The sequence below is a fragment of the Ciconia boyciana genome, chromosome 1 (genome assembly GCF_034638445.1).
Source record: "Ciconia boyciana chromosome 1, ASM3463844v1, whole genome shotgun sequence".
Lineage (NCBI taxonomy): Eukaryota > Metazoa > Chordata > Aves > Ciconiiformes > Ciconiidae > Ciconia > Ciconia boyciana.
Window position 1 is genome coordinate 75,523,563 of NC_132934.1, and position 26,722 is coordinate 75,550,284.

General features: G+C 40.5%; 2 protein-coding genes across 12 annotated transcripts in view; one reads left to right on the plus strand and one right to left on the minus strand.

Annotated features, from left to right (window-relative positions):
- Window positions 1-754: 754 nt before the first annotated feature.
- CMAS (cytidine monophosphate N-acetylneuraminic acid synthetase) lies at window positions 755-14,905 on the minus strand. 2 transcript variants are annotated; one of them, XM_072875210.1, is made up of 8 exons: window positions 14,719-14,903; window positions 11,718-11,860; window positions 11,361-11,516; window positions 8,704-8,837; window positions 7,323-7,417; window positions 6,355-6,526; window positions 4,352-4,502; window positions 759-3,632 (listed from the first exon to the last, which is right to left on the minus strand). In XM_072875210.1, exons 1-8 carry the CDS (start codon window positions 14,877-14,879, stop codon window positions 3,400-3,402), a joined length of 1,245 nt encoding a protein of 414 aa, XP_072731311.1. In that variant the 5' UTR covers window positions 14,880-14,903; the 3' UTR covers window positions 759-3,399. The 2 variants fall into 2 exon arrangements, with proteins under 2 accessions (XP_072731318.1, XP_072731311.1); XM_072875217.1 differs by lacking the exon at window positions 11,361-11,516 and having other exon boundaries at window positions 755-3,632; window positions 14,719-14,905.
- ABCC9 (ATP binding cassette subfamily C member 9) overlaps window positions 14,729-26,722 on the plus strand; it is a 97,878-nt gene continuing 85,884 nt past the window's right edge. For 9 of the 10 annotated variants that reach the window (XM_072875124.1, XM_072875145.1, XM_072875113.1 and 6 more), the window contains exon 1: window positions 14,729-14,846. The gene's annotated coding sequence lies outside the window, so the exon portion shown is untranslated. The remainder of the gene's footprint in view (window positions 14,847-26,722) is intronic. The other variant, XM_072875163.1, reaches the window with a different exon arrangement.

Consider the following 26,722-nt stretch of genomic DNA (forward strand, 5'->3'; position numbering starts at 1 on the left):
GGCTGAGTTTTGTGTGATTCATATTGATTTAAAATGAACTAAAGTCAGAACATGTTGGATCACCCTACAGGTAATAGCACAGGACTGGAGAAAAACATATATTGAATAGGACAAAGATCAGATAAAAATAAATTATTGCAGCCAGAAGTTGGTGAAGGGCTAACCCCTACCCCTTGTGCCAAAGTCAGCAAATGTAATGACAATATGTTACTGTCTATCCTTTTCCCCTCTCCTCAACTCTCCTGGTAAGAGCCACCAAACAACCAAAACCAGCAGAGATCTGAAGGCCTAACCAAAATGGGAATTCTCTCCGAGAACATCCTGCCAAGTAATTCTCAGTATGTTCTGCTCAATTTACAAGGTTATCCTTCTATAGGAATACTGGGCTGGTTTTGACAGCTCAGAAAACAAAGAGATGGATCCTACTTTTCACAAACACAGGCACAAAGCACACAGCGCTGTGAAACCAGCTATTTGAAAACATGCAACACAGGCAAGTGAAGAAGTTTAAGAGGGTATAACCACACACACAAAACACTCAAGATGTGCCTCCAAGACTAGATCAAGATGAAGATTTGGAGTAACTGACTGCACGTGATTACTTTGGGCATTGAGTTTTTCTACCTTCATCAGGTATAATCCATTTGTGTGGCACACAAACTTGGAAGTGTATGATTTACAGTATACAAATTCATCATAAATCACCCCATAACCATTCTCTACTCAAAAGACTAAAGAAAACAGTTTATTTCAAATTTCAGGTAATCAGCTATTTTTTCATAATAGCTTATTATAAATTATTACATCGTTTAGTTTTTTCAGTTTCACAAAATTAGGATAAAACAGCCTACATTATCTAAGATCTTTTCTGAAACGTGCTAGGCAATTTAAAGTAAAAAACAAGTGCTCACATGACCAAAAGAGATTATTCCAAAAATTAGCCCACTATAATAAAAATGACCACTGAAATCTAGTCTGAGTGAACTACACACCTCTAATGAAAGGCAACCATGGTGCCAGGATACGTACTGAAACAACAGTCATTGGCAAAAGATACTACACTTTTGAAGCTCGCCCAGGACCCGGGATTTCCCCTTTAACATCACTGTTAAGAGTTATTCTCACTATCTCTGTCCCTCTGTGATGCCTAAATCCTTCATATGATTGAGGATCTTCTGTAAAAATCAAGAGGAGTAATTAAGACATCCCTCGTGCTACTCTAGTTTATAGTTAGGCTTTCCCTTGCAGTGTGGGCAATATAAAGCTCAACCTTTCAGGCAGCAGACTGTGCAGCTCCCATATCCTCAAACAGGCTTTGTTTTGTAGTCTCCAGAGGTCTTTTATTCTTCATATTCTTCCCATATGTCCAATAGATTATACCACCTTTTTCTAAACAAGAATTTGTCAAAATGAAAACATTTATACATCAGCTACCACTTCTTTCTGCCCGTTACCAACACTCACACAGAAGTGTTTCTGCATTTATTTTTACCCAAAATTTGTACATGTATCAGAGACCCAACATATATGCAGCACATTCAGCAAGCAGCTGAAACATTAGAAGAGTTCTTAGTTCAAGCTACAAACAGTACTGCCAACTCATATTTCTATTATAATTGCACTTACTCATACCTTTGCTTTTGCCAACATAAAAGGAATGGGAATCAAGTTCATCACAGTCACCTTTTTTAAAGTTATCTATTCACAGGCAACTGTTTTTAAAATCAAAGTCAGCAAGTTACTTGACGATAAGGTGAAGTAACGAAAAACTTGGCCAATTCTATATAACATCAAACCTAAACTGTTCATCCAATCTGGACTTCTGAAGCTTCACCACATAGTCTATACAACTAAAATAATTCATCCACCTATATCAAAGTCCATAGTTTTGTCCAAAGTGTGGCTCTCCTGTTATCAAAGTTCATGGGATTTATCAAGCGCAGAACCCTAAAACCTCACTGAACGGAATTACTTAAATGATAACTTAGAGCCAATTAGTACAGTAAACTATTCACCTGTTAACCTTGCTACTGTAGATAGGCACTAAAAGAATGTCAGCTTAAAATTTTGCCTTGTAAAAGGAAGTAAAACACAGTTAATCAACAGAGGGCAATATATCAAGTGATATTATATTGGGAGTGTCTATTTAGCAGAGAAACAAAACAAAGTGACTAGCCATTATTATTCACCTCAGTGGTAATTACCTGCATACCACAGGTATTTTTTATTCTTTAGCATAACCCAAGGCAGAACTTGACTCACTGATAAATAACAGGATTGAAAACTGATGCATATTTTTAGTGTCAGTTCTACAACTTTTTTTACACATAGCTGAGTTCTTTAAATCAAGATACAGTAAAAATTGTATTGTACATAAATACAAACATACATATACACCAGCTTTAAATTAACATGCTAAAAATCATCTGAATATATATTTTATATAAACCCACAATCAACAACTATGTTTTGGTTTTTTTTAAACAGCAGTTACTTTTCCATACAACAAACAGTAAAGATTTTTTTTTAAATTTTTATTAATTAGTGGTTGTAATAAAGCCTTCATAGAAAGAAACCGAGTTTCTGCAAAGAAAAGATCTCAAAGTTAATGGGAAATTTAACTCCTAATTTGGAAAAGCATTTGGGTATGTTAATTTAAGCACTTCAATAAAACCCAATATAAACAGATTCAAAGATAAGAGGCACAAATCCAAATGCCATTTAATTATTTATGAGCTTAAAATTGAACACATGCTTAAGTGCTTTTCTTAACTAATACTAATATTAACTGGTTTTACAGTAACTGGGCTGTCTTTTAAAAATGTAGGAAGAAGTTTGAAGTTATTTTACACCTGACCTCTCCAGCATATGCTAAAACTCTTCCTTACTAGGGACGAATCCTGTAAAAAGCAAGCACACAACTACAACATCATATTGACATTTGATAGAGGAAGTGTAAATAAAATATGTAAAACTGACAGAAAATTTTTTTGAAAGTCAATTAAAAATCCTCAAGTCATGCAAAATCACTGATCCCTGAAAATATATGGATTATGAAATAAACACACATCATTCCTGCAGGACAGGTGTAATGATTAAGAGTAGATTTACAGGACACTACCTTTTGTAGCATTCTTTCCATTGCACTTAAATGGCTTTTAAAATAATCATGAATATGATCATGATTATCAGCATACAATCATGACTATCAGCACTTAATCAAAGTGGGATCTTTAATTAGAGGAAAACATCTTTTTAACTCTACTGCAATGTAAAACTTGAAAGATAAGCCATCCTTTGGGATACAGACTTATTGAGAGAGGAAGGGGAGAAGAAGAAAAGCAGGATTGACCGTGTTACTCTTTTTTCATTAGTTCCTTATTTTCTCTCCTGCTGTTCTCATTTCCCCACCATTTCCTTTCCTGCTGAAGTCACTTCTTCCATTTGCTTTCTTGCAGAGTTCACTTTTTCTAACAACAGGAATATGTGTTCTGCAAACTCCCGGACAGCTCCACAGCCACCATTGCTTTTACAAATATAACCAGCAGCCTTCTGAGCAACTGCACAAGCATCAGCAGGCACACCACTCATGCCAGCTTTCTTCAGGCATTCCACATCAGACTCTTCATTTCCTATTGAGAAAGATGACAGACAAGGCAAAATATCACAGAGGGAAACTGAATATTTTTCTGTGTACTTATTAATCTGTTTTTTAAAATTTGTATTCTTGCCAGGATTTTCATCTCAGCAGCTCAACAACACTTTGCATACGTGAGTCAGCTCTTGGAAAATCTTAGTGCTACGTGTAAACGTTGATCACACTTTACACAATCTTCAGGCAAGAGAATGGTACTTTTAAGAGTAGTAAAATTATTTGAGCAACTGAATAAGCATTTGCAGGACTATATACTTAAGCTGTCACTGAAATATAGTTTTGTACAGAATCATATGGCTTTCAGTTTTAATTCTGTTCAATGCTTGTTTCCATTTCAGAATATAATCTATACAGTATCTGAAATGAACTAGAATCAGTTCAAAATTGTGAGTTGTAACTGTATGCTTGTGTAATATCAAAAGCATACAATTTGATATTACAAATCTCATAAAAACAGCCGAGACTTCCCTTACCAAATTAGACAATGGTTCATCAATACCTTTAATATTTAGACTGTACCCTAACAAGCCTTAAAATACGTACCTGCTTTTGGTGATTGTGTACTGTAATTTGCATGTCAATCCCATTAAGTTTAGTGTATTGACAAAGGGCAAAGTGTTTTGAAGCTGAGCAGCACTATGAAGTTTGTATTTGTTTATGCTATATGAAATTTTACTACCAAAAAAAGGAACTGACCTAAGTAAGCAACTTCTTTCCAGCTTAAACCCATGTCTTTTTGCCAGTCCTCCAGGACTTGTAATTTATTTGTTGCACTAACTTTTGCCACGCATCCCAGCTGCATGGCTGACAGTGTTTTTGAACAATCCCTTTCAGAGATGAGTCGAACCTATTAAAATAAAGTTAGAGTAAATGCCACATACAAAGAAATGAGACATGTAAGTTGATTTATTAAAAAAAAAAACAGTAGAAGTTTTGCTCATAGAAGCTCTCTCATATCAGAAAAGCATTGAGTAACTGGTTTCTTCAATCAAAACTCAGAGCAGAAGTGATTAGCATCCAAAACCACATTACAGACTTGAAGTTGCTTTAGGGAAGTGAAACACCATTCTGTAGGCTTCCCTGAGGTTAAAAAAAAAAAAAAAAGAGAGACATTTACATTTGTCTTTTTAAATGCACCATGCACCAAATAAAATACTAGATATCACAGTACAGTGGCATGCAATATCATCTCATTAAGCCACAGTAGGGAATAAGAGAATTCCTAAGAAAGATTTCTGTAATATTTGCAGAAGAACATTATGAAGTATTTTCCGTGACTTCTCCACCTAATAACATCACTTTATTTACAGTAGGACTTCAGAGCATCAACAGAACACTAAACAGACTGAAGGAGCAAAGCACATTAATCTCCGAAAGTTCATTCCAAATTTGAAAGTTCAGAAACAATGTACAAGGTAAGCTAAAAACAGAACATTATTGCAGCAGGATTTTTAAAAATCTCAGACACAACCCCTCCAAGTTTTCTGTTTGAGCTGTGGACAAGCTTATCTTCCCTAATTGCTTTTAAATACTAACAAATACTTGGCACTGATTTTAAGTACAGAATGAACAAGAGTGGTGCACAAAGCAAGAGTATATCAGCAACATATACTAGAAATACATAAAGTGCAAGACAAAGACCAGGAGGTTTTTAATGAAAGATTCAAAGTCACAGCAACTATGGAAATGGGCTCCCACAGGCAACAAAACAATGATTACAAGGTTCCTTCCCCTTTTGCCTCACAGAAAATGAAGCTGAGAGAGTTTTGAAAAAACACATCTCCTCCATTTCACTGCCCCAAGGCAGCAACAGCTGCATCAAAGTATGTCATGAATGTCTCATCTAACCTGTTATAAAAAAATCCTACAATAGAGACTCCAAAAATGTATTTGGAGAAGTCTACTTGGGGTATAGCTACCTTTGTCTTATCCATGCCTATCTCTATCTGCAACAGTACTGAGTTAAGGCTCTTTGAAGGCAGCCTAAATCCATACTTAGTTCTTACCCCCAAAAATTCTTCTAGCTATATCAAAGGCAGCAGCACAGACAGAAAATAGCCAGGAGGCTAATTTTACATAAATGCAAGCAAATATTAAGATCAGCAGAATTTAGTAGCAGTAATAATAGTCAATAAAAATAATAGTAGCCATGTTATAATCTGTGTTGTTTCAGTTTTTCATTTACACTGAATTCTTACAACTTCAAAGCCCATAAGTTATGGTTAAAACAAATATGCAGATAAAAGTGTTTAGGGGCTCATTTCCCCTCTTTGCAACAATCATGGCTGATCTAGGATGAACCAAGTAATTTGCCTGGGTATTTCTTCCTCTTCTATAGCCAAGAGGTAACAACATACCCCTGCTTGGTAAAGCTGACTTCTAATTAATGAGTGTCTAGACTACACAGAACACTGACTGGTGCTAGCAAAACACCATAAAAATTTCTTCCCACATTTTTCCAGGACAAAAAGAGAAAGATGCTATAGCTACTATGAATGAGATCAAGAACTTTCTCAAAACACTTACTTTCCTCCAAGAGATCTGAGAACAACATTTGTCCCAACCCTGAACCAAAGTATTATGCTGCTTGATCACAACTACTCTGAAGAAAATTCAACTTATATGCTGCAGGGTTTTAGAATCTTTTAATGTTCAGGTTATGTAAGAAATAAAGCCTCACACTTCAGAACAACACTTACCTCGATTCCTCTTTTCTTTAATAGATCGATACCAACAATATCTCTATAATCATAGGAGACCATTTCCTTCTGATCTTCTGTCACATAAATGCGACCATTTGTCAGGCATCCATCAATACTGCAAACCAATAGCTTCACCTCCTTCAATGGCTCTTTGCCAAAATATCCAAAGCTAGACAAAGAAGTTATCTTTTTAGGATGGAAGTTTTTGCACACTCCAAAACCAAATATTTCAAATACAATTGTGATCTTCAGAGAGAAAAAATCATCTTTGAAATTCTTTTTTTCTAACGTCTTTTCTCATCATCTTCACTCTCCAGCTATATTCTCCCTCTTCAAAGAAAAAAACCAGAATGATCCCAAAGACAGCTCAGTTATGCTCTCCATTTAAACATTAGGATGAAATTTATTTCCTTAGTGTAAGTTAAGTCCTGTAGCATTTATTTGGGGCAAAACCAAAATGGAGTAAAGGATGAAAAAGGCACAGAAAACATATTCCATTTCCACCCATTATTTCCTTAGAGAGGCACAGAGTAGCTGCAAAGAAAAGGGAGCTGGCGAGATGTAATCAGCTCATGCCTTCTACGTGAACACTCTCAGTCATGTGCATCAGTAAATGTGGTCCAGACCATGGAAGCTGAGGACAACTCAGCTGGAAAAGCCAGAGATGATACTAACACATTGCTATGGTATAGTGAGGCTTACACTTCTCCCCAGCCTGAACTTAAAAAAAAAAAAAAACACAAAAAACCCCCCACAAAAACCAAAAAACCCCCAAACAAAAAATATATAGCAAAGGTAATTCAGAACATTTCAACAGAGATAAGAAAAAAATGATGGGCAGAAATAAAGTTGTCCAATTAACTTTGATCTTGATTACTTACATTACATACATTATGAATTCACATGACCATATTTTGAAACAATGAGTGATATCAAAGAAATAAAGGAATAAAAAGTGCTTTTACCTCAATACTCTCTGCTCTGCAATAGGCCAATCAATGTCTATATCAATATCCACACTGTGCTCTGCACGCATTTCATAGTAGGCCATTTTACCACCCTAAATAAAATAGAACCCATTAAAATTTTCTGCTTGGGTTAATGCAAATACAAAACTGTACAATTTAGTACCATGTAATGAAAGCTAAGTATCTGGTTACACAGTGGTCACAGTAGCTTAAATAAAAGTGAACCATCAATAATAATGTTTTGCCAGTGACACAGAACCAAGCATTTGAAATAACTTTCTATAGGCAATGGTTAATAAGTATTTTCATTTTACAACCAGAGAAAGCATGCAAGAAAGATGTTATGCATTATAGTCATTAGGTCACACTGATTTCACTAGGTTTTTTAATACAGTAAAATAATAATACCTTTAGCATTTACTTAGTAAGAGTACGCTTATTTTTTGTTTGCTATTACACAAAGACTTAATTTCAATTGGAAAAATACCTGCCACACCCCAATGTAATTAAAAAAACTAAAAGCCCTGATCCTCAGAGGGCCCAATCTTCATAAAATGTAGAATTCGGATAGCACAATTGTGCTATCCAGATCAATGCTTGCAAGTCCACATAGCGCTAGCTGGCACTGCATGCGTCAGTGCCAACTACAGACATCTAAAGCTAGTATCTCTGCATTAGTGAGGTATCTGGAAAAAGAGAGAAATAAGAACCTGGTATTCCTGACATACCTAGTAAGGTACTCCCATTAGAAATATGGAAATATCTACATTGGACTTTTTTTCAGTTCTGCTGACAAACATTGGAAATGATCTGCAAGACTGAGAACTTTTCTTGCATGAGAAAACTAAGAGACTATACTTGTAGACAAAATGAAAGCTGAAGTAAATACATTTGTTCTGCGTTACTACACTGGGACGTAAACATCAGGAAAGGGAAAAAGACTGTTCAAGTTACAGTACAAAACTGGCATAAGACTAAATTGGCCAAGAATACCAGTTTATAGATTATGAGAAGCCTATGACACTGCATGAAGGTCAGTTTCACACCCTTAGTAACACTAAAATGAATTACAAGATATGCACTTACATCCTGGTGAACTGATGTGAAACTCAGTATCATATTGTTTTAGGCTTATAGCTATACACTGCTCAACATTATTTGTATAAATTTGTTTGCTGTAGAGGATGCTGTTACTGTAACTGTCCTAGCTACAGCTAGCCCTGTTAAGTTACACATAATAAGCAAACTGTCCTGAGGTCAAAGTGCAGTTACTTCATACTGACTGCATCAGAAATAGAAATACATTGAATTCAGAACCCTCTATAACAAGAGTAAAAGATGTATTATGCTAAAGAGCATGAAAAACAGAAGCATTAACCTGCAAGTAGCCTTTCTCAATCAAATGTCTCTTGGCAAAATAAAATGAGCCATTTTCATACAGCTCCCCAGGCCAGTCTTGCCTCCGGTAACGTTTTGCTGGATTCAGGTTTTGGGGCTCTGTCATTTTGTTTTCTGTTAACAGAGAGAAAAATGACAAAATAAGTTTTCCAGAATCCCAGTTCAGAGTCACTTAACTTTCTTTAAATAGCTTTCCGTTGAAAAATTAAGGACACAATTCAGTCACCAACTTCTTTGGTTACTGCCTCTCGTTGCTTAGCTTTATAAAGAATCACTGAATTGCTTGCTCTTTCTTGGAACTGTGGATAAAAACCTGGAGGACTACCCTGCATTTCTAGCAGAGGAAAAGGAAATTTTTCATTCCAACTTAAAAAAAAGAAAACAAAAAACCCTGAGAGGACACCAGCTCCAAACCTGGTTACTAAAAGAAGTAGAGGGGAATTCTTCTATACTGTTCTTGCCAATGTGAAAGAAATACTATACTCTTTCCATACTTTATCTCCTAGTACATGATAGGAAGGGGTTTAACTCGCAGTGAGGGTAAACACAAAAAACCCCATTCAGCTACCTACACCTAAAACCAGGAATGCCCTGAACGAACTCCAAGAGCTGAGAGGACCAACCTGAAACCTGGAACGTAAAAAAAGAGCATACGAGAAGAAATTTTGCCTGTGAAAACATCTTGGCACTTCCCCAAAATACTTCCTATTTAAGGATACACATGATATTAACTTTTCATAAGTGGTTTAATCAGTGTCCACAAATAAACAAACAAGTGTCTTTGAACAAACATGATCCCATAAGATCCCATATTGTTATCAACGCCAGTAGTGCATGCAGCAGAAACTGAACCAGGGACCAGAGCCTTCTGTCCTTATGCCACCCAAATTCACATGCATAAAGTAGCTAAAATTCACCCAGTCTCATGATCTAGTAACCATGAAAAAGTTAGAGGGCATTCTCAAACACCCAAAACATCCTGAGGCTTTAGTATATATACACACCTTGTATTTCATAAATACACTAGAGCTTTGTGCTCAATGAAGTAAATATTTCCAGTCAGAAACACCTGCCTCTTTCAGGGTGCATCAATATTAAACCTTAATGCAGAAGGAACAACAGAAATACACTGGAAAAGATACAAAATTCTTTAGTACTGGGCAGGGGGCGGGGGGGGAAGAGTACAATACTAAACTGTATAATGCTTGGGCGAATCACTGAATCACTGTCACCTGAAAGGCCATTTGCTTTTACCCTTAAGCTGCTAATGTTTGCACAATGTATTCCTTGTTCTCCTTGCATATACTCCTTGCAGCTGAATGATTCTTTATCTCTCACAACATTAAAAGACTTTAAGTGTCATTTTAGCTGAAGAATTATTTGCTCTTTTTCATTTTAATAATCTACCTATAGAGACAAGGTGGCACACAATCACTTCAGAAAGCCACAAGGTACATCCAAATGACATTTAGTCTTTCACAGATGTCCATTCTAGCATCTCAAGATGTGAACTGGACTTTTACTTGGCTGCCTAAAGTGCAATCCACAGAACCCTAAACTGCCATCCACAATTTCAGTACTCCTCTTATACTTTACGAACAAGCTGTGTCACATTATTTCTCCTCTTATGAGGAACAATGAGAATGTTCAAGTTATCTGTTTATTCTAAACAAAGGCCTAACTGCTATTCCAACTTATCTCTAATATCAAGCTTCATTTATTTCCCATGCTCTTTTACAGCATGATGCTTTGTAAACTCATATAAAATGCTTCAGATGAAAGGTTTTTTTTATCTCAACAGAATAATTGTAATGTCTGAGGAACACATTCATTTTTTAAAAATAAAAATAACAACGTGGTAGTATCTGCACTAATCATTTTGAGAAAAAGAAGCAAACATTTATGCTTTAATCACAGAAACAAAAACAACAGATAATGTGTGGAATAGTTCTCTGTACAAGGACAAAAGGTACTTCTATAGCTACAACAAAGTACAATATTTGTAAGTAAAGAGTTCAGTCTTTAGTCATCTCGACAACTGTAGCTGAGAGGCATATTTTGTTGGGGAAAAATAGTCATATTATTCTGTATGAGCTAATTAACACGAGTTCAGCCGACATGACTCAAAGGCACTTTGCAATTTGACACAAGTCAGCAGCCAAATTAGCAGGCTGAAACAAATCCTAAGTCTCCAGGCTATGAGGCTGCCATCCCGTCTTCACTAAGACTTTACCTCACGTTATTTGTGATTTGTTAGCTACTGCATAGTAAGAACAAACACTTTCCTAGTTAAGACAGGACCTCAGTGTCATGTCTACATAAACATGAATACCCACCAAGCAGAAGTTAACATGTAAAGTTTTTGGGAGCTATATTTTGAGCCTAGACAAGTTAATAACATTTTAATTTTCAATACCTTATCACTTCTATATAACAATTATAGAAAGGCTGAGCAGTGATCAGTAATATCAAAACAGCACTACTTAAAAGGAATTTCTAAGCCATCTCACACCTCTCCAAGAACTCAGCCCCTGCCTCTGATATCACTTGCTAATGTAAATACCATGGGTATGAAAACAAACCATTTGAAAAAAATGTGATTAAGTATAACTGTAACCAGAAACAGCTAAATATTACCTCCTTTTTTTACCTCACTCCATCTAAATTGATGCCGTCTCACAACAGAGAAGACAGAATCAAACCCCTCCTTCTGGATCAGATCTGCCACTTTTATAAGATCACTGGGATGTAAACAGGGAGATGTTGCTTGAATATTTCCTACGATATCAACCTCTAAAGAAAAACAAACATTTATAAAACAATGAATAGTTTTAATACACACAACTGCAAAGTGTGGTATGAGCGGATGCCACAAAAAGGAGAATCTTTCTAGCTTTTATTTACTAAAGGCTTTACTTATTTTTCTAAATAATAAATGCATCATCCCTCTGGGGCTACAACATAAAAGTTCAGCATGTTTCATTCCTGATTTACCATGATGATGATTAAGAAACTCTCTGATAGCTTCTAGAGAAGTTGAGGAGTCTTGAGATACTTCAGGGCTTCTGCGATGAACTTGAGCGCCAAACTGCTTTGCGACCTTCTCAATTTCATCATGGTCTGTAGAAACCCATATGCTGTTGGCAGACAGTGACAGAAATTAATATAAAGAATAAATCCCAGCATTGTTGACTTGCCTGCCATAATCTAGCCTGAACAACACCCTGGCTTACATATGTATTACACATTGCAATGAAAGGAACTAGTTCTTATATTTGTGTTAGTAGAACTATCCGTGTCAGTCCAACAAGCAACTTTTAACAATAGGGATAAACCACACACATTCACTAGATTATAAAATCTCAAGCCTGGGATACACTTCAATTAAATACTGCAGAGTGCTTGATCTACCACATATGTAGGAAGCTTAAGCAACATAAAATTCAGAAGTGTTACCAGAAAAATCCAGTGTCAGCATGCCACAATTTGTTAGGCATGCTAACAGATCAATGAATTGTGAATGGGTTGAATGAGGCATTCAAAATCATTTAAGAGTTCAGAAACAAGGCTGACAACAAGTGCCACACAGAAGATTAGCTTATTCTGCAAGTGTTTTAAAATGTGTTAATTAGGCTCCATACAACCCCAGAGAAAGAGCTGTTCAAGTTACAATCATGTATGTTTTGGCACAGAAAACCTTCAATACTGGTAAAGTAAGATTGTGATTGATTGTTCAGTGATAATAAACATTTACAAAAGGAAGGGCTAAGTCTGAGTATTATGTGATGATAAACACTGGCTGAGCACTGTGAGGCCACTGCTGCCATCGTTGTGACAAAAAAGCATTTGAGATATAAAAACAAAAACTATTAAAAATAATCCTTCTTCTCTCAGGAACATTGGCATTCTCAATGCACTGTACATAGCAAATGGTGCTTTAGTTAAGTTTTTCCATCCAAAGACATCATGGGATCACCAGAATAAAAACAGGTACAACAGTGACAGCAACGTCAAGCCACACCCATGCGAACAAATGCGGAAGAGGTATTTTCTATAAACTGCTTCAGGTTGTTTAATACACATACCCGTTAAATACACACTCCCCATTCAACTAACATAGTTTTGTTGTGTAACATGTACCCTGTCAGCACAGCTGTTTCAAAGGGGACTGGAAAGCCTAGGGCAATTCCATCTAACGCACCTGTTTTGCCTCAAAATTAGGCTACATAACCCTAACTGGCTTCCTATTGGGCAAATTCAGATGCCAAACAGAAAACGAGGAGGTCACTCAAACCACCATATCCACCACGGGTCATTAAGCAATATGGATTCACATGCATTAAATAATTACCAGTAATCTAGGTCAGAAACGTTTTTGACAGCTTCTGTATTAAAAATAAAACCAAGTCAACAATGCTTCCTCTACTCTTCAGATACAGAAAAAAAATTATTTTCCAGAATAGATATTGGTACAGCAGCTATGAGATACAGAAGGCTTGTGCTTATTTCCAGCTCTGAATCTAGCTGGGCTACATTTCTACTTGACTACATCAAGTCACTGCTCTGAACATTACGCACTGGGTTTGCACTGGGAACTTGCACCTAGGTATGCTACATACCAAGCACATCCTAACCACGCACCGGTTTTAATTAAGTTTACCAGTACGTGTGTAGAAAATTCTCCGTTTTGTTCTGGCAGAAAAAAGAAATTTGTAATGCCCATATTCTTAACACTAACAACATACTTGTTTCTATCTAGCTCTAATTATTGCTGCCAAAGTTTCATGCACTTTGCCACAAACTGAGCTTCTGTGTCACATGGGCACACAGAATTATTTCCTTCCACTCAACATTTACGAGACTGCCTCTTACATGCTGTGTCCAGCTGTGGGCTCCCTGACACAAGAAAGAAAAACAGGAGCAAACCCAGCAGACAGCCAGCACGATGAATGGGGCCTGGGAGCCATGTCAGGAGAGGCTGAAGGAGCCGTCTTGATTCCGTCTTACAAAGAGAAGGCAAGGGGGTGACTTTATTGCTGTCTTCAAGTACCTCGTGGGCAGGTAGAGAGAAAACAGAGACACTTTTCCTGGACAAGCGCAGTAAGAGGACATAGACAGATCCATCAAGAACAGAAGTGCCAACTGGATATCACAAAACAATTTTTCACCATAAGGGCTATCAATCCCTGGAACTGGTGCCTGGAAAGGCTATGGGATCTCCATCCTTGGAGATACCCAAGCTCGGCTGCACGCAACCCTGAGCAACCCTAACCTGCCCGGCTTTGCACAGTGGGTGGGACCAGACGACCACCAACTGAAGTTATCCTGTGATTCAATGATTCACAGGAGATTAGCTACAGCCTGGCAGTTTCATTTAACGCAGCCATCTCAATAAAGTAAAAATGTCAACACTTACTAGCAAACATTGTCAACTAGTGGCTGTCAACCACGGAATCAGAACAACTTTAATTTCCAAGTACCGTGTTGTAAGATTTTGAGTCCTTCATTCCTCCGCAGCTCACCCTCACCAGGAAGGGACAGCGGAGTTCATGGCGGGGTGCAGCCTGCTCGCCCTGCACCAGGCCCTGCCCTGCCTCATCCGTAACCTGCTGCCACGTTAACTGCACCCCCTCGCCTCCAGTGAGGATCTCCTGTCACACACCTGCCTCATTCACGAAACCGAACGAGCAGTTTCAGCGAGGCTAAACACGCCCCGGGGGGAGACCAGCCCCCCCCGACGCCTGCCGTTAGCAGTTCAGGGGGTACTCCGGCGCGGAGCCTGTCAGGGAGAAGCCAGCTGGGAAAGGAAGGCTGCCTCGGGAGCCTGCTGCGGGCAGACGCCGCTCCCCCCACCCCTCCCCGCGGCCCCTCGGCACCCCCACCCCGGGCTGGGACCGCGCTCCTGCCCCGCTGCCCCAGGCCCGGGCTGCGCGTCCCCACCCCTCGCCCGCCACGGCGCGCAGCCCACCCTCCCGCGGCCGATGCGCATGCGCACCTGTGGAAGACGCCGGCGTCGCTGGCGGCGCGCAGCACCCAGCCGATGAGCGGCACCCCCGCCAGCAGCTTGATGTTCTTCAGCGGGATCCCCTTGCTGCCGCCGCGCGCCAGCACCAGCGCGGCCAGGTGGGCGCGCGAGCCCCCCGCACCCGCCTCCATGCCGCGCTCCGCTCCTCACCCCCCCGCCCCCGCCGCTCCCTGCCACGCGCCCCTGCCGTGCATGCTGGGAAGTGTAGTCCCCCTGCGGGGCGGGGCGCTGGCCCTGCCGCGCCTGCGTGCTGGAAGGGGGAGGGCACGCGCGGCGGGAGGCCGGTGAGGGGGCGTGGCGGAGAAGGGGAGGCGACATGGCGGAGGGTGGGGGTCCGGCGGGAAGGCGGCTGTTTGGGTGTAGGGGCCTAGCACCTAGCACGCCTCAGTTTGGGGGAGGTGGGGGTGAGGCGCCCATCCTCCTGCCTGTGAAGAGAGGGCGCGGTACCCCTTTTTGGCACGGGGTGCCCCCAAAGCCCTGACCTGGGCGCGGGGGGAGGGAGGCTCCCAGCGTCTCCTCAGGTAACGCTTTCGCTGGGGGATGGAGAGTCCCTAGCGCCCTGCGGTACGAATATGGCCCTGTATCTCTATTTAAGACTTGCTGCACGTAAAAAAAAGCTAGTCCAAGGTGTGGCTGCGTTTCCTGTCGGCACGTACGACGTGGCTTTAAGGTGATGAGCTGCGGTACGGGAAAGCCCTCGCAGCTGGGAGCTGAGGATGCACTGCAGCCTGTTTGTGGAGAGCTGCACAAGCATCAGGCGACCGGATTCAGCAGTTTTTCGACATGCCCCAGCACAAATCCTGACTTCAGTGGTTTCTCCTGCGTCATGCCCTTCCCGTGTGAGGACTCCCGGCAGAGGGCAGAGTAGTCACACCGGAGCCTTCTTGTGTGGGAAAGGAAACCTTCCCTCACCCCTCCCTTCTCTTTTCCACCTTCTAAAAAGTGTATTAAAGCATAAAAACACCCGATGTTAAGTTACACGAACTTACCTATAGAAACCGGATGGATAAATAAAGTAATACACTACCAACGTAAGGCTGCACAGGAATTTGGGTTTTAATGGAATTTGGAAAATGGAAAGTAGAGGCTGCTGAGCAGCATCATAAAGTCGCTCCTGGAGACTCAGGGTCTCAGTCCATAATGGAAACGTTATGCAGTTCACTGAAGTTCTCCTCAGGTTATTTAAGATGTATTGTGGAGCAGAAGGACCTCATCCACCACTGCCAAAGAAAACGCTCCCAGTTATATTCAGCTGTAGGCAGGCATTTAAGAAGAATAATCATTGGGGGGGGTTGTTTTTTCTTTCTGAAGTGGACTTCTGTTCAAAGAAACCCAGCGGAGATTAACAGCTTGCTCTTCTACTATTCCGATCAAGGCAGCACCTTTCAGGCCTCTTTTTTTTTAGATGAGATTGACACTAGTAGCTGTAAGCTCCTAAGTACCGTATTTCCTGCAGGCCACTTTCCATACGCTTAATTTGGAATTTTTTTTAACTGTAGAGTTTCAAGCCTTTGTCACGTCTAAGTTCCTACCTGTTTAGCACTATGCTTCTGTCACAGGTTGCTGTGCCCACAACAGACCGAGTTCAACAAAATGTGTGCCTGAACACGATCAACTTCAGTGCAAATTCTGGTGGTCTTGTTGAGAGCTGCCAACTCTGCTGTACAGGCAGGAATCTCCAGGAGGGTTTAGTCAGTTAGCACTGACACACTAAAGAAAAGTGCTGTCAGTGCTAACTTTGTAATCTGGCACCACTAGTTTGCTAGATCTTACCCGTCAACCCTTTTAGACATAGATATAACAAAAAGGAATATCAAATGCCTGCCAAACTTCTGAACAAACACAACAGCTACAGGGTGTACTTCTAATGCAAACAAATGTCCTTTTTGTTGAGAAGAAAGATGCAAGTCCTTTTGAGGTCAGTTTTATGAACTGGCTTTTACTCTAAATCATATGACTTTGTGCAGTTCTCTGAGAAATTCCTTTAAAGCCAGAGATGGCACCCATGTATCGTATTACATTACAAAGAAAATATACAAGGCTTTAACAACTGAAGAATGAGAAATCATATTCTGTATTAAACCTTTTTCAGACTTTCTTAGATAATTGTTACAATATTCAAAATACCTACATGTTAAGTAGCAATGGGTTAAAAACCACTGTATTTTGGTTCATCACATTGTGAAAATTGATCAATAATAATATTTCATCTACATAATTCAGTTCAGTACTTTCTCATAGTCCAGGAATACACCAAGCAGGGAGCTGAGTCTGGATTCAACTTTCATTTACAGAGAAAAGAAATGGCATTAGAATATCTGGCATACATCATAGATCTTCTAGGTGGGGTTCATCCAGTAAGGATTTTTTTACAAGTCTGTGCATAATTAAACCCCATTTAATCTTTTTTTTCTCTTCACATCAAAAACGAATCTTTCACTCATAGGGCTGAAATGGTCCTCAAGCAAGTGTCTTAAATACCTTTGTCCTTCTTCATAGACATGTATCTAACCGAGTCCTAAAGACTATCAGTAATGTTGACTGCATAATCTGTCCAGGCAATCTAGAGATTCTTATAATAGTAGCAAAGCTTTTCCTAATCTTTACTGAATCTTCTTTTCTGCAATGTAAGTCAGTCCATTAATTCCTGTCTTATCCAAAACAGATCTAGAGAATAGATTATTTATTTCCTGTCTTTCTTCAGCATGTGCGTATTTGAAAACAGGCACCATCTCAACTCTTAGACTTTTCCTTTTCAGGATCGTACACATTTGTTCAGTCTTTCTCCTAGTTCAAATCTTCCAGACTTCCAATCATCACCATTATTCTCCTCTGCACTGCTACTAATGTAGTACTCAAAATTAACCGGAATATTGCAAGTGAGCAAAGCAGAAGGATTACTACTTCACATACCTTGAAGGTTGTACCCTCATTTATACATTTCTCTATAATTTACCTTTTCTTGCACAATATTGACATAATTCAACCAGTGGTTCACTATGACCTAAGATTTGTTTCTGCAAGAGCTGGTACATAGCCAGAAACTTCCAACCTCTGTCTTTGCATCTGGCTGTATCTGCCCAAACGCAGTATCTTGCATTTATTCCTACAGCAAGTAAATCTGTCCCCACATTAAAATATTTTTGTGTAAACCACATTCCTCTAGTTTATTTACGTGAAAACTATGTGAGACCTTGTCAAGAGTTTTACTAAGCTTAAGATACATGGTATCTACTCCATCTTCCTCTAGCCACAGGCCCAGTTTTGCAGGTTGAAATCACACTGATTTGACTTGTTCTAGGTAAGTTATTATTGACTGCTAATAATTGCTTTGATTTCTTTTATGTGCTTACCAAAACTTGTTGATTATTTGTTCCAGCATTTTTTTTTCCCAGGTTCAAGTGTTCAACTAATGGTTCAAATGCATCTGTATCCAAATTTTAGTTCAGATCAAGAGTGCACTTCTGAACTGAATCTCAAAGCACATAAACTGTTACTGTGTCACACTACTTGCTAAAGCAGACATAGTGGATTATTCCCAGGCTTTTCCTTTCCCCCTGTTTTTAACATAGGGGGCATTTTATGCTTTCTAGTCTCGGTAACTCTACCTGGTTCTGAGATTTTGTCAGCCAGCTGCTTCAGTATCCAAGGATGAAACTCAGCTCTGAGCTAGTTTGAGTTCATATTACTCACCTAAATACATTCTGACTCGTTTCTTCCATATTTGTACTGACGTCTTTCTCCTGAAGGGACTGTGTGGGTAACAGCACTCAGTGAGATAAGAACATTTGCTATTCTAATAATAGAGCAGCGGAGAACAAAACAAAGAATATAATGCTTTCCGCTTCTTTAGAACACGTACCCTGTTTTATGTAATCATGAAGTGGCCTGCAGGCACAGGTTTCCCAGCATGGAGGAAAGGGTTCCAGCTCTTGCGTCACCACTAGCTAGTGCAGCACACATTCCCACATCACATAATGTGGTCAAGGTCTTGTGACTGTACAGCCTGCCTGCCCCTAGTCCTACTGTGCCCTGCTGTCCCTGAACAAGTAAGGCCAAACTGGCTCATTTCAGGGAAATACCAGTATACTAGTAAAATCAGTGGGAATAAATCTATTTTAAAATCACGTTCCATGCCATAGGATTCCATTGGGGATAATAAAATCTGTGAATTTCCTTTCTGGCCACTGTTCAGTTGCTATAAGGTATCACATTGTAGTTTCTCTCAAGAATTCCATTCATTCAAGTCTGCGTGTAAGAGCAAATGAACAAAACTGGAGGCATTCAGTAGGTCTGTGCTGGGGTGTTACTGTGATCGCTGTTCAAAGGTTATAATCTACTAACAGAGAGCACATCGTGGAACTTGGGCTATTAATTAGAGAAATGTTTTGTTATGCAGTGTGTCACTGCTATTAATGTGTATCAGGCATAGCTGAACAAGAAACCTCACTAGTAGTGACAGCTGGGGTCTGCTTTCAAACTAACACCCTCTAAATTGCCAGTCATGAAATCTACCCTCCCCTTTCATCTTCCAAATTGCCAGTCTTGCAATCTGCTCTGCCCTTTCTGACATTCACACTGGTCACAACACTGTGCTTAGGCTTTAAGACAGGAAAAGTATATAATAGTGATTCTTTGAAGCTCACATTGGACTTCATGAGCAAAGCCTTGTGGTGTGTTGATGAAAGCCCGACACCTTAAAAAACAATGGTAAAACTGCTGTTGACCTAACTGGGGCCAGGATTTAACTTTGTGTGTATGAAGTCTAGCTCAGTTTATATCAGTAGGCTTCCAGAAGTAACCGTGCAGGTGGGTCCAGTTGCAGGGTCCTGTCTTTTTCTAGGACATATCTAACTTCATGGGTACTATAGAAACAGGTAAGAAAGACTCAATGGAAGCATGTAATGGAAACCTCTGGTAGAGATTCAGGGATGCAATACATCTGGGTAAACTGGAAGTTACTCTTTCTGGGCCTCTCTGCAGCAACAGGAAAGTTCAGAGATCCAGATCTCCTTTCCTGGCACTGAACCATGGATAGCTCCAGTGAAATCTGTGGAGTTACGCTGGAGTCAAACCAGTGTAAAGGAAATAAGGAATGGGTCTGAGAAAGTCAAGCAAATCACCTGTTCTTGTTATTGGAAGCTTCATGCAAGTCTTGGGCTAATATAGTCTGTCCATACATGAGAGTCAGATGAATAAAGGTTAATGTTTATAAAAAAGGCCAAGGAAGTGTTCAAGGGCCTGAGAGTTCTTAAAAGCAGACAGGAAAGAATATGATTGCTTAAAGCTTACACTTGACTTGATGTATTACTTGGACTTTCTGCAGAAATGAAATGGAGCAAACTGCTGCAGCGTACTGAAATGCACCGTGTTCAAGTCAGTGCCTGCTGGATGGATTGTTTTCCCTCTGGCCATCTCATGTACATGGAAGAAATCAGAGAGAACTGAAATATGTATATTTAAGAGTAATTTCAAATGGCTGAAGTGAAGTCTTTATTATTATTACTAAGACTATTACATTATTTGACAAATGGTGTTGACATTACCTGTCTGGCTATAAAATAATTATTAATTCTTGTAATAACAGCACTGATTTATATTTAATTTTTGCCATAAAAGAATCCAAATAACTTTGTAAATCAAATCAATGTTGCAAACATTTACACTTATGTATCATTTTTTATACGATTACTTACATTCATCCTACCTAATTTCAGGCATCTAAATGAGGCAATAAGCTGGAAGCCTGAAAACCTCAGGTTCTTTGTATAGCCAAAAAGGAAGCATACGTTCATGTATCCTTCAGAAGGTACCTTTAGAGAACAGTTGAAGGCACCCAAACTTTGACTTGCCCTCTGGACAGGTAAGCAGCTGTCTCCAGCTGCAAAATGAGTTTTAGTGGTGCTAGTTATTCCATGATACTCAGCTTTTTCAGATGCCAGGTTAGTGTATTATGATTACATAGGCAAAGTTAAGCTTATAGCCAGATGTGCAAGCAGAAAGACATTTCCCCCTAGTTCAGACTTGCAAAGACCTTTGTTACCTTGATTGTTGTTTTTTAAATTTTCTTCTGTAGTGTGATTTAGTTGTGATCCTCCCTAAAACCTTCCTCAAAAGTTCCCTCCTTCTTAAAGGACTTAGTACATAAATGATATTTTCTTCCTGTAGCTGGTGACTTTCACTCTTTTTATTCCAACTCATATGTCTTGTTACAGTGTCAGGAAATATCATGGGTCGGCATTTTGCGATTTTTTTTACTAACCCTCTATCACACTCATGCCCAGGTGATTTTTTTCTAGCCTATTGTTCTTACATCTTCCCTCCATCAACTAGCCTATAGGAGGCTAGCTGAGCCCCAGAAATGTGAGATAGTTGTTGCCAGCTGGTAAAGCAAAGGACCAAAAATCCTGCCAAAAATTCCTTCTTAGGCTGAAACTGTGAAGAAACGTTGAGGGAAATGGAGCTCTTTAATCAAAAGGAGAAACTGAGAGGGGACATGATAGTAATCCTCACACAAGTAAAAGATTGCTGCAAGAAAAAAAATCTTTGTCATGTCAGTGTGCTTAGGACAAGAAGTTACAAGCTTGCGTTGCATCACAGGATATTCAGGCTAGCTATTAGAAATGGTAATCAAAAGGGCAATTACACGATATACATTGTTTAGGGAGGCTGTGACATCTCTGTCATTGGCAGCTGACACTGACATGGCATTAGGATTTGTTCTAGGTACCGTTGGGTGACCTAAACAATCTTTTTAGGTCCATTCCAGCCCCCTTTTCTTTTTATTTTATTAAAATCATGGCTTGCAAGGAAGCAATCTAACCAAGAAAAAAGAGAGAGGAGAACCCCAAACCTGCTATCATACACAAGTCTCAGAGAAGATTACAACAGAGAGGAATTAAAGGAGGTGAGGGAGTCAAGGAGCATGGGAATATAAAAAAAAAGGAAAATTCACCATAACAAAAATCAGTGCTAGATCTTAGAGAAAGGGAACTTTTTATTTATTTACAAAATCTCGATGTAAGTGGTTGCTATGCACTAACATTCCCTCTAATATTTCACTCACTCACATAGTTACATATCACATCGTTACAAGCACCTACCTGTGTCTCCCTGGCAAAGACCACTTGAGTGCAACATAGGTAGCAAAGGACTCTGTCTGTCAAGTGTTCATAATTTTTCTGGGGTTCTTCTTGATTCACAACTATGAACTTGGTTTTTGACAGATCTTTGATACCCTTTAGGAATCAATGCTTGTCCTTTGTTTTGGGATCTTGCTTGCTTCACCCTCCATAAATTTTAGGCAACGTTGCTGCTTCTGCCCAGTTTTTCTTCTTTCTTTGAAATGTACGTCTGTTTTTCCTACAGGCCAATGGGAAAAGAAATGCTGTATGTCATATGCTGCAGTCTTGTTGCCATCATCCTGTTGTGAGGATGCAGCAACTTCTGCTGACAAGTCATCTTGTCCTGCGGTCTTAGGAGAGTGCAGACCTTGTGGGCTTGAGTGCAGGCCTTTTGGGCTTGACCTAAACATCACACTACTCAATTTTACTGCTGAGAACAATGTTCTGGGAACAGTGTTAAGGGAATGGTGTTCTTCGTTATCAGTCCAGGCTGTTCTTTTACCCCGTGTTCTGCTGTTTCATCTGGTGCTTTCACACACATATTTTTCCATTCATATCGTGTTCATAACACTCTTTAATATTTTTTTGTTACAAATCTCTACAACTTTAGCAGCCAGCTCATTTTATCTGCACACTGGGTCATTAAACAGTTTATCTGCCTGAGTCCATAAACATCCTCAATCTGCTGCCACTGTTTGCCCACAAAATATGTCAAAACTATTTATGAAATGCACGTTTATTTTACACATTAACAAATTATTTCAGTTGAAGCACAAGAATCTGTATATAGTGCCTCCTTTTTGCCTGACACTGAACATCCCTGACTGCTGCTAATGTTTTTGGTCTGCCAAGTGCAAGACTTTGCATGTTGCTTCTCAGCAGAGGAGAAATCCACAATTTGAAATTGTGGCCTAATCATAGAATCACAGAATCCTATAGGTTGGAAAAGACCTTTAATATCATCAAGTCCAACCATTAGCCTAGCACTTCCAAGTCCACCACTAAACCATGTCCCTAAGCACCATATCCACACGTCTTTTAAATGCCTCCATGGATGGCGACTCAACCACTTCCCTGGGCCTCCTGTTCCAATGCTTCACAACCCTTTCGGTGAAGAAATTTTCCCTAATATCCAGTCTAAACCTCCCCTGGTGCAACTTGAGGTCATCTCTTCTCCTATCACTTGTTACTTGGGAGAAGAGACCGACCCCCACCTCTCTACAACCTCCTTTCAGGTAGTTGTAGAGAGCGATAAGGTCTCCCCTCAGCCTCCTTTTCTCCAGGCTAAACAACCCCAGTTCCCTCAGCTGCTCCTCACAAGACTTGTGCTCTAGACCCTTCACCAGCTTTGTTGCCCTTCTCTGGACACGCTCCAGCACCTCAATGTCTCTCTTGGAGTGAGGGGCCCAAAACTGAACACAGTATTCGAGGTGCGGCCTCACCAGTGCCGAGTACAGGGGGACAATCACTTTCCTAGTCCTGCTGGCCACACTGTTTCTGATACAAGCCAGGATGCCATTGGCCTTCTTGTCCACCTGGGCACACTGCTGGCTCATACTCAGCCAGCTGTCCACCAATACCACCAGGTCCTTTTCCACCAGGCAGCTTTCCAGCCACTCTTCCCCAAGCCTGTAGCGTTGCATGGGGTTGCTGTGACCCAAGTGCAGGACCCGACACTTGGCCTTGTTGAACCTCATACAATTGGCCCCAGCCCATCGATGCAGCCTGTCCAGGTCCCTCTGTAGAGCCTTCCTCCCCTCAAGCAGATCAACACTCCCGCACAACTTGGTGTCATCTCCAAACTTACTGAGGGTGCACTCCATCCCCTCGTCCAGATCATTGATAAAGATATTAAACAGAACTGGCCCCAGTACTGAGCCCTGGGGAACACCACTTGTGACCGGCCGCCAACTGGATTTAACTCCGTTCACCACAGCTCTTTGGGCCCGGCCGTCCAGCCAGGTTTTTACCCAGCAAAGTGTACACCCATCCAAGCCATGAGCAGCCAGTTTCTCCAGGAGAATGCTGTGGGAAAGGGTGCCAAAGGCTTTACTAAAGTCCAGGCAGACAACACCCACAGCCTTTCCCTCATCCACTAAGCAGGTCACCTTGTCACAGAAGGAGATCAGGTTGGTCAAGCAGGACCTGCCTTTCATAAGCCTATGCTGACTGGGCCTGATCACCTGGTTGTGCTGTATGTGCCGCGTGATGGCACTCAAGATGATCTGCTCCATAACCTTCCCCAGCACCGAGGTCAGACTGACAGGCCTCTAGTTCCCCGGATCCTCCTTCTGGCCCTTCTTGTAGATGGGCACCACATTTGCTAACCCCCAGTCGTCTGGGACCTCCCCGGTTAGCCAGGACTGCTGGTAAAGGATTGAAAGTGCCTTGGTGAGCACTTCTGCCAGCTCCCTCAGTGCCCTTGGGTGGATCCCATCTGGCTCCATAGACTTGTGTGTGTCTAAGTGGTGTAGCAGGTCACTAACCGTTTCCCCTTGGACTATGGGGGCTTCATTCTGCTCCCCATCCCTGTCTTCCAGCTCGGGGTGCTAGGTACCCAGAGAACAACTGGTCTTACTATTAAAGACTGGGGCAAAGAAGGCATTGAGTACCTCAGCCTTTTCCTCATCCTTTGTCACTGTGTTTCCCCCTGTGTCCAATCAAGGATGGAGATTCTCCTTAGCCCTCCTTTTGTTGTTAATGCATTTATAGAAACATTTTTTATTGTCTTTTACAGCAGTAGCCAGATTAAGTTCTAGTTGGGCTTTGGCCCTTCTAATTTTCTCCCTGCATAACCTCACGACATCCTTGCAGTCCTCCTGAATGGCCTGCCCCTTCTTCCAACGGTCACAAACTCTCCTTTTTTTCCTGAGTTCCAGCCAAAGCTCTCAGTTCAGCCAGGCTGGTCAGAACAGAGCTTGCTTTATTTGTACCTACTCTAAAGTAATTTTTACCTTCCTCTATCTGAAGGAACAGATTTAGTTATAGATTCATACAGCTCATAGTCTGCTATGTCTTCTGAAACTGCTACTGTAACATAACCTGGTATAACCCTGCGTAGCTCAGAATTAGTAGCCCAAAGTAGTATTCGCATGCCACTTTGGCAGCTGCTGGAAACAGTGCCATCTAGTGCCATTGTTACAGCAGCGTTAACACCATGTGGTACAGAAGCAAGTAATAATCAACTGAGAAAATCCTTGTCAGAGGTGCAATAAGAACTCTGCTTAAATTACCCTTCTTACTCTAACAATGATGTTGAAATGCATCCGTGGAGAGCTCAGAAAAATCACCAGCTATTTTTACTGTAGACAGATTTCCAGACAGTTGTCTATGATTATTGCACATGAAATAGCTTCTGCAGATGCAGTTACGCTATTACTGCTTACAGTTTCTAATAACTGTATTTTTTTCTTCTTTTACGGTCACGTTGAATTGGAATTCCTATTCCTTACAGAGCAAGACTTACAGGTATAGAGCAGATAGTAGTTTCCCTTTAAGTGAAACCGATCTGTTGTGCATGCATGTTGCTCCTCTTCCTTTCAATGTAAACACCCTCCCTCTGTCTAGGCCTCAAGCTGGATGAGAAACAAGTACAGTAAAGTGGTGGTGTTTGGAACGGTTCCTATTTCCAATCTCATTGCTGGCTGATGACCCGTGGAGCTAGATAGAAAGCACATGCGCAGCCTGAACATAATTTTGCGGGGTCAGATAAATAGTCCTCTTAATAACTTCTCTATGAGCATGTGAATCACAGAAGACTGTGCAAAAGATAAGGCAGAGGTCAGGGTCTCCTGATACTACCTTTGTAATTCACACTATTAGGAAATCTACTTCCCACTCCCCATCGCTTGAGCAACAGCCAGTAGAGTCAGAAAGTTCTTGTTGCTCTCGTGCCCCTGTGTTTAGCTAACCGTCTTCTCAGACCCAGAGATATTTTGTGTCACATTTCCGTATGGTCACTTGCCTCAATGCAGCTGCTGAGAGTATTACAGAGCTCAGGTCTGCACGTACAATCTTCCTGTTTCACTACAATGGAAATTTTTGAAAGATGGTTCTCACGCTCTAACTAATAAGTTAATGAATGGTCGTTTTCGACTATGCATACAAGCACATGAGCCACATTTCACTCGTAGTTGCTGCTGGGAAGGCAAGTCATTGAATATGTATTTGTAGAGACATACAGCCATAGAACATTTGTGATAAATTTTGATTTTTCATTAACCCTCCCCAAAAGTAGTACTATGCAGATTGTGGAGTAAAGAATTATTTTATTTTGTGAATGAAGACATAGAACATTCAAAATATTGGTAATACAAAATTATTTTAGATTTTTTTTTAAGAGCTTCAGTCAGGCAATTTTGATTGATTTAACCCTGATTTGTAGTGATCAGCTTCAATCATGCAATTTTGATTGAAGTGCCTCCTGAGGGGAAACAGATAGCGGAGGTCACCATTATGGCCAAGAGGTGACTAAAGGGACATTAGGTGACTCATGTACTCTGAACTTTTTCCTTGCTGTGTCTTGGAAAAGAGTAAGACACAGAAACCTCTACTTTATACAGACAAACATTATCTAGTCATCTTATTGTCTTCCATCTTATGATACCCTTACCCTTGCCTTTGCAAGTTTTTGTCATTTTTCAATAAAATCTCTAAAAACAGTTCAGGAAGTTTTGGTAATGTGGGACTAAAATCTGAGTCTGTCCTACCATGTAACCTCAAATCATATTCCAAACCACAGTCCAAGCCTGGTCCAGAGCTGGCCTTTTAAATGTTCTACCCTTCAGTACTACACAGTGGTCTGCTTTCAAGTATTTGGGCTACGACTTGCATGTATTATATGGCATGTG

Coding starts and splice junctions, on each gene's coding strand:
- CMAS (XM_072875210.1), bottom strand. CDS start 14,879: ATGGAGGCGGGTGCGGGGGGCTCGCGCGCCCACCTGGCCGCGCTGGTG. Junction 11,517..11,717: donor GTTTCTTAATCATCATCATG/GTAAATCAGGAA, acceptor GTTTTTCTTTAG/AGGTTGATATCGTAGGAAAT. Junction 8,838..11,360: donor GAGTGAGGTAAAAAAAGGAG/GTAATATTTAGC, acceptor CTCTGTTAACAG/AAAACAAAATGACAGAGCCC.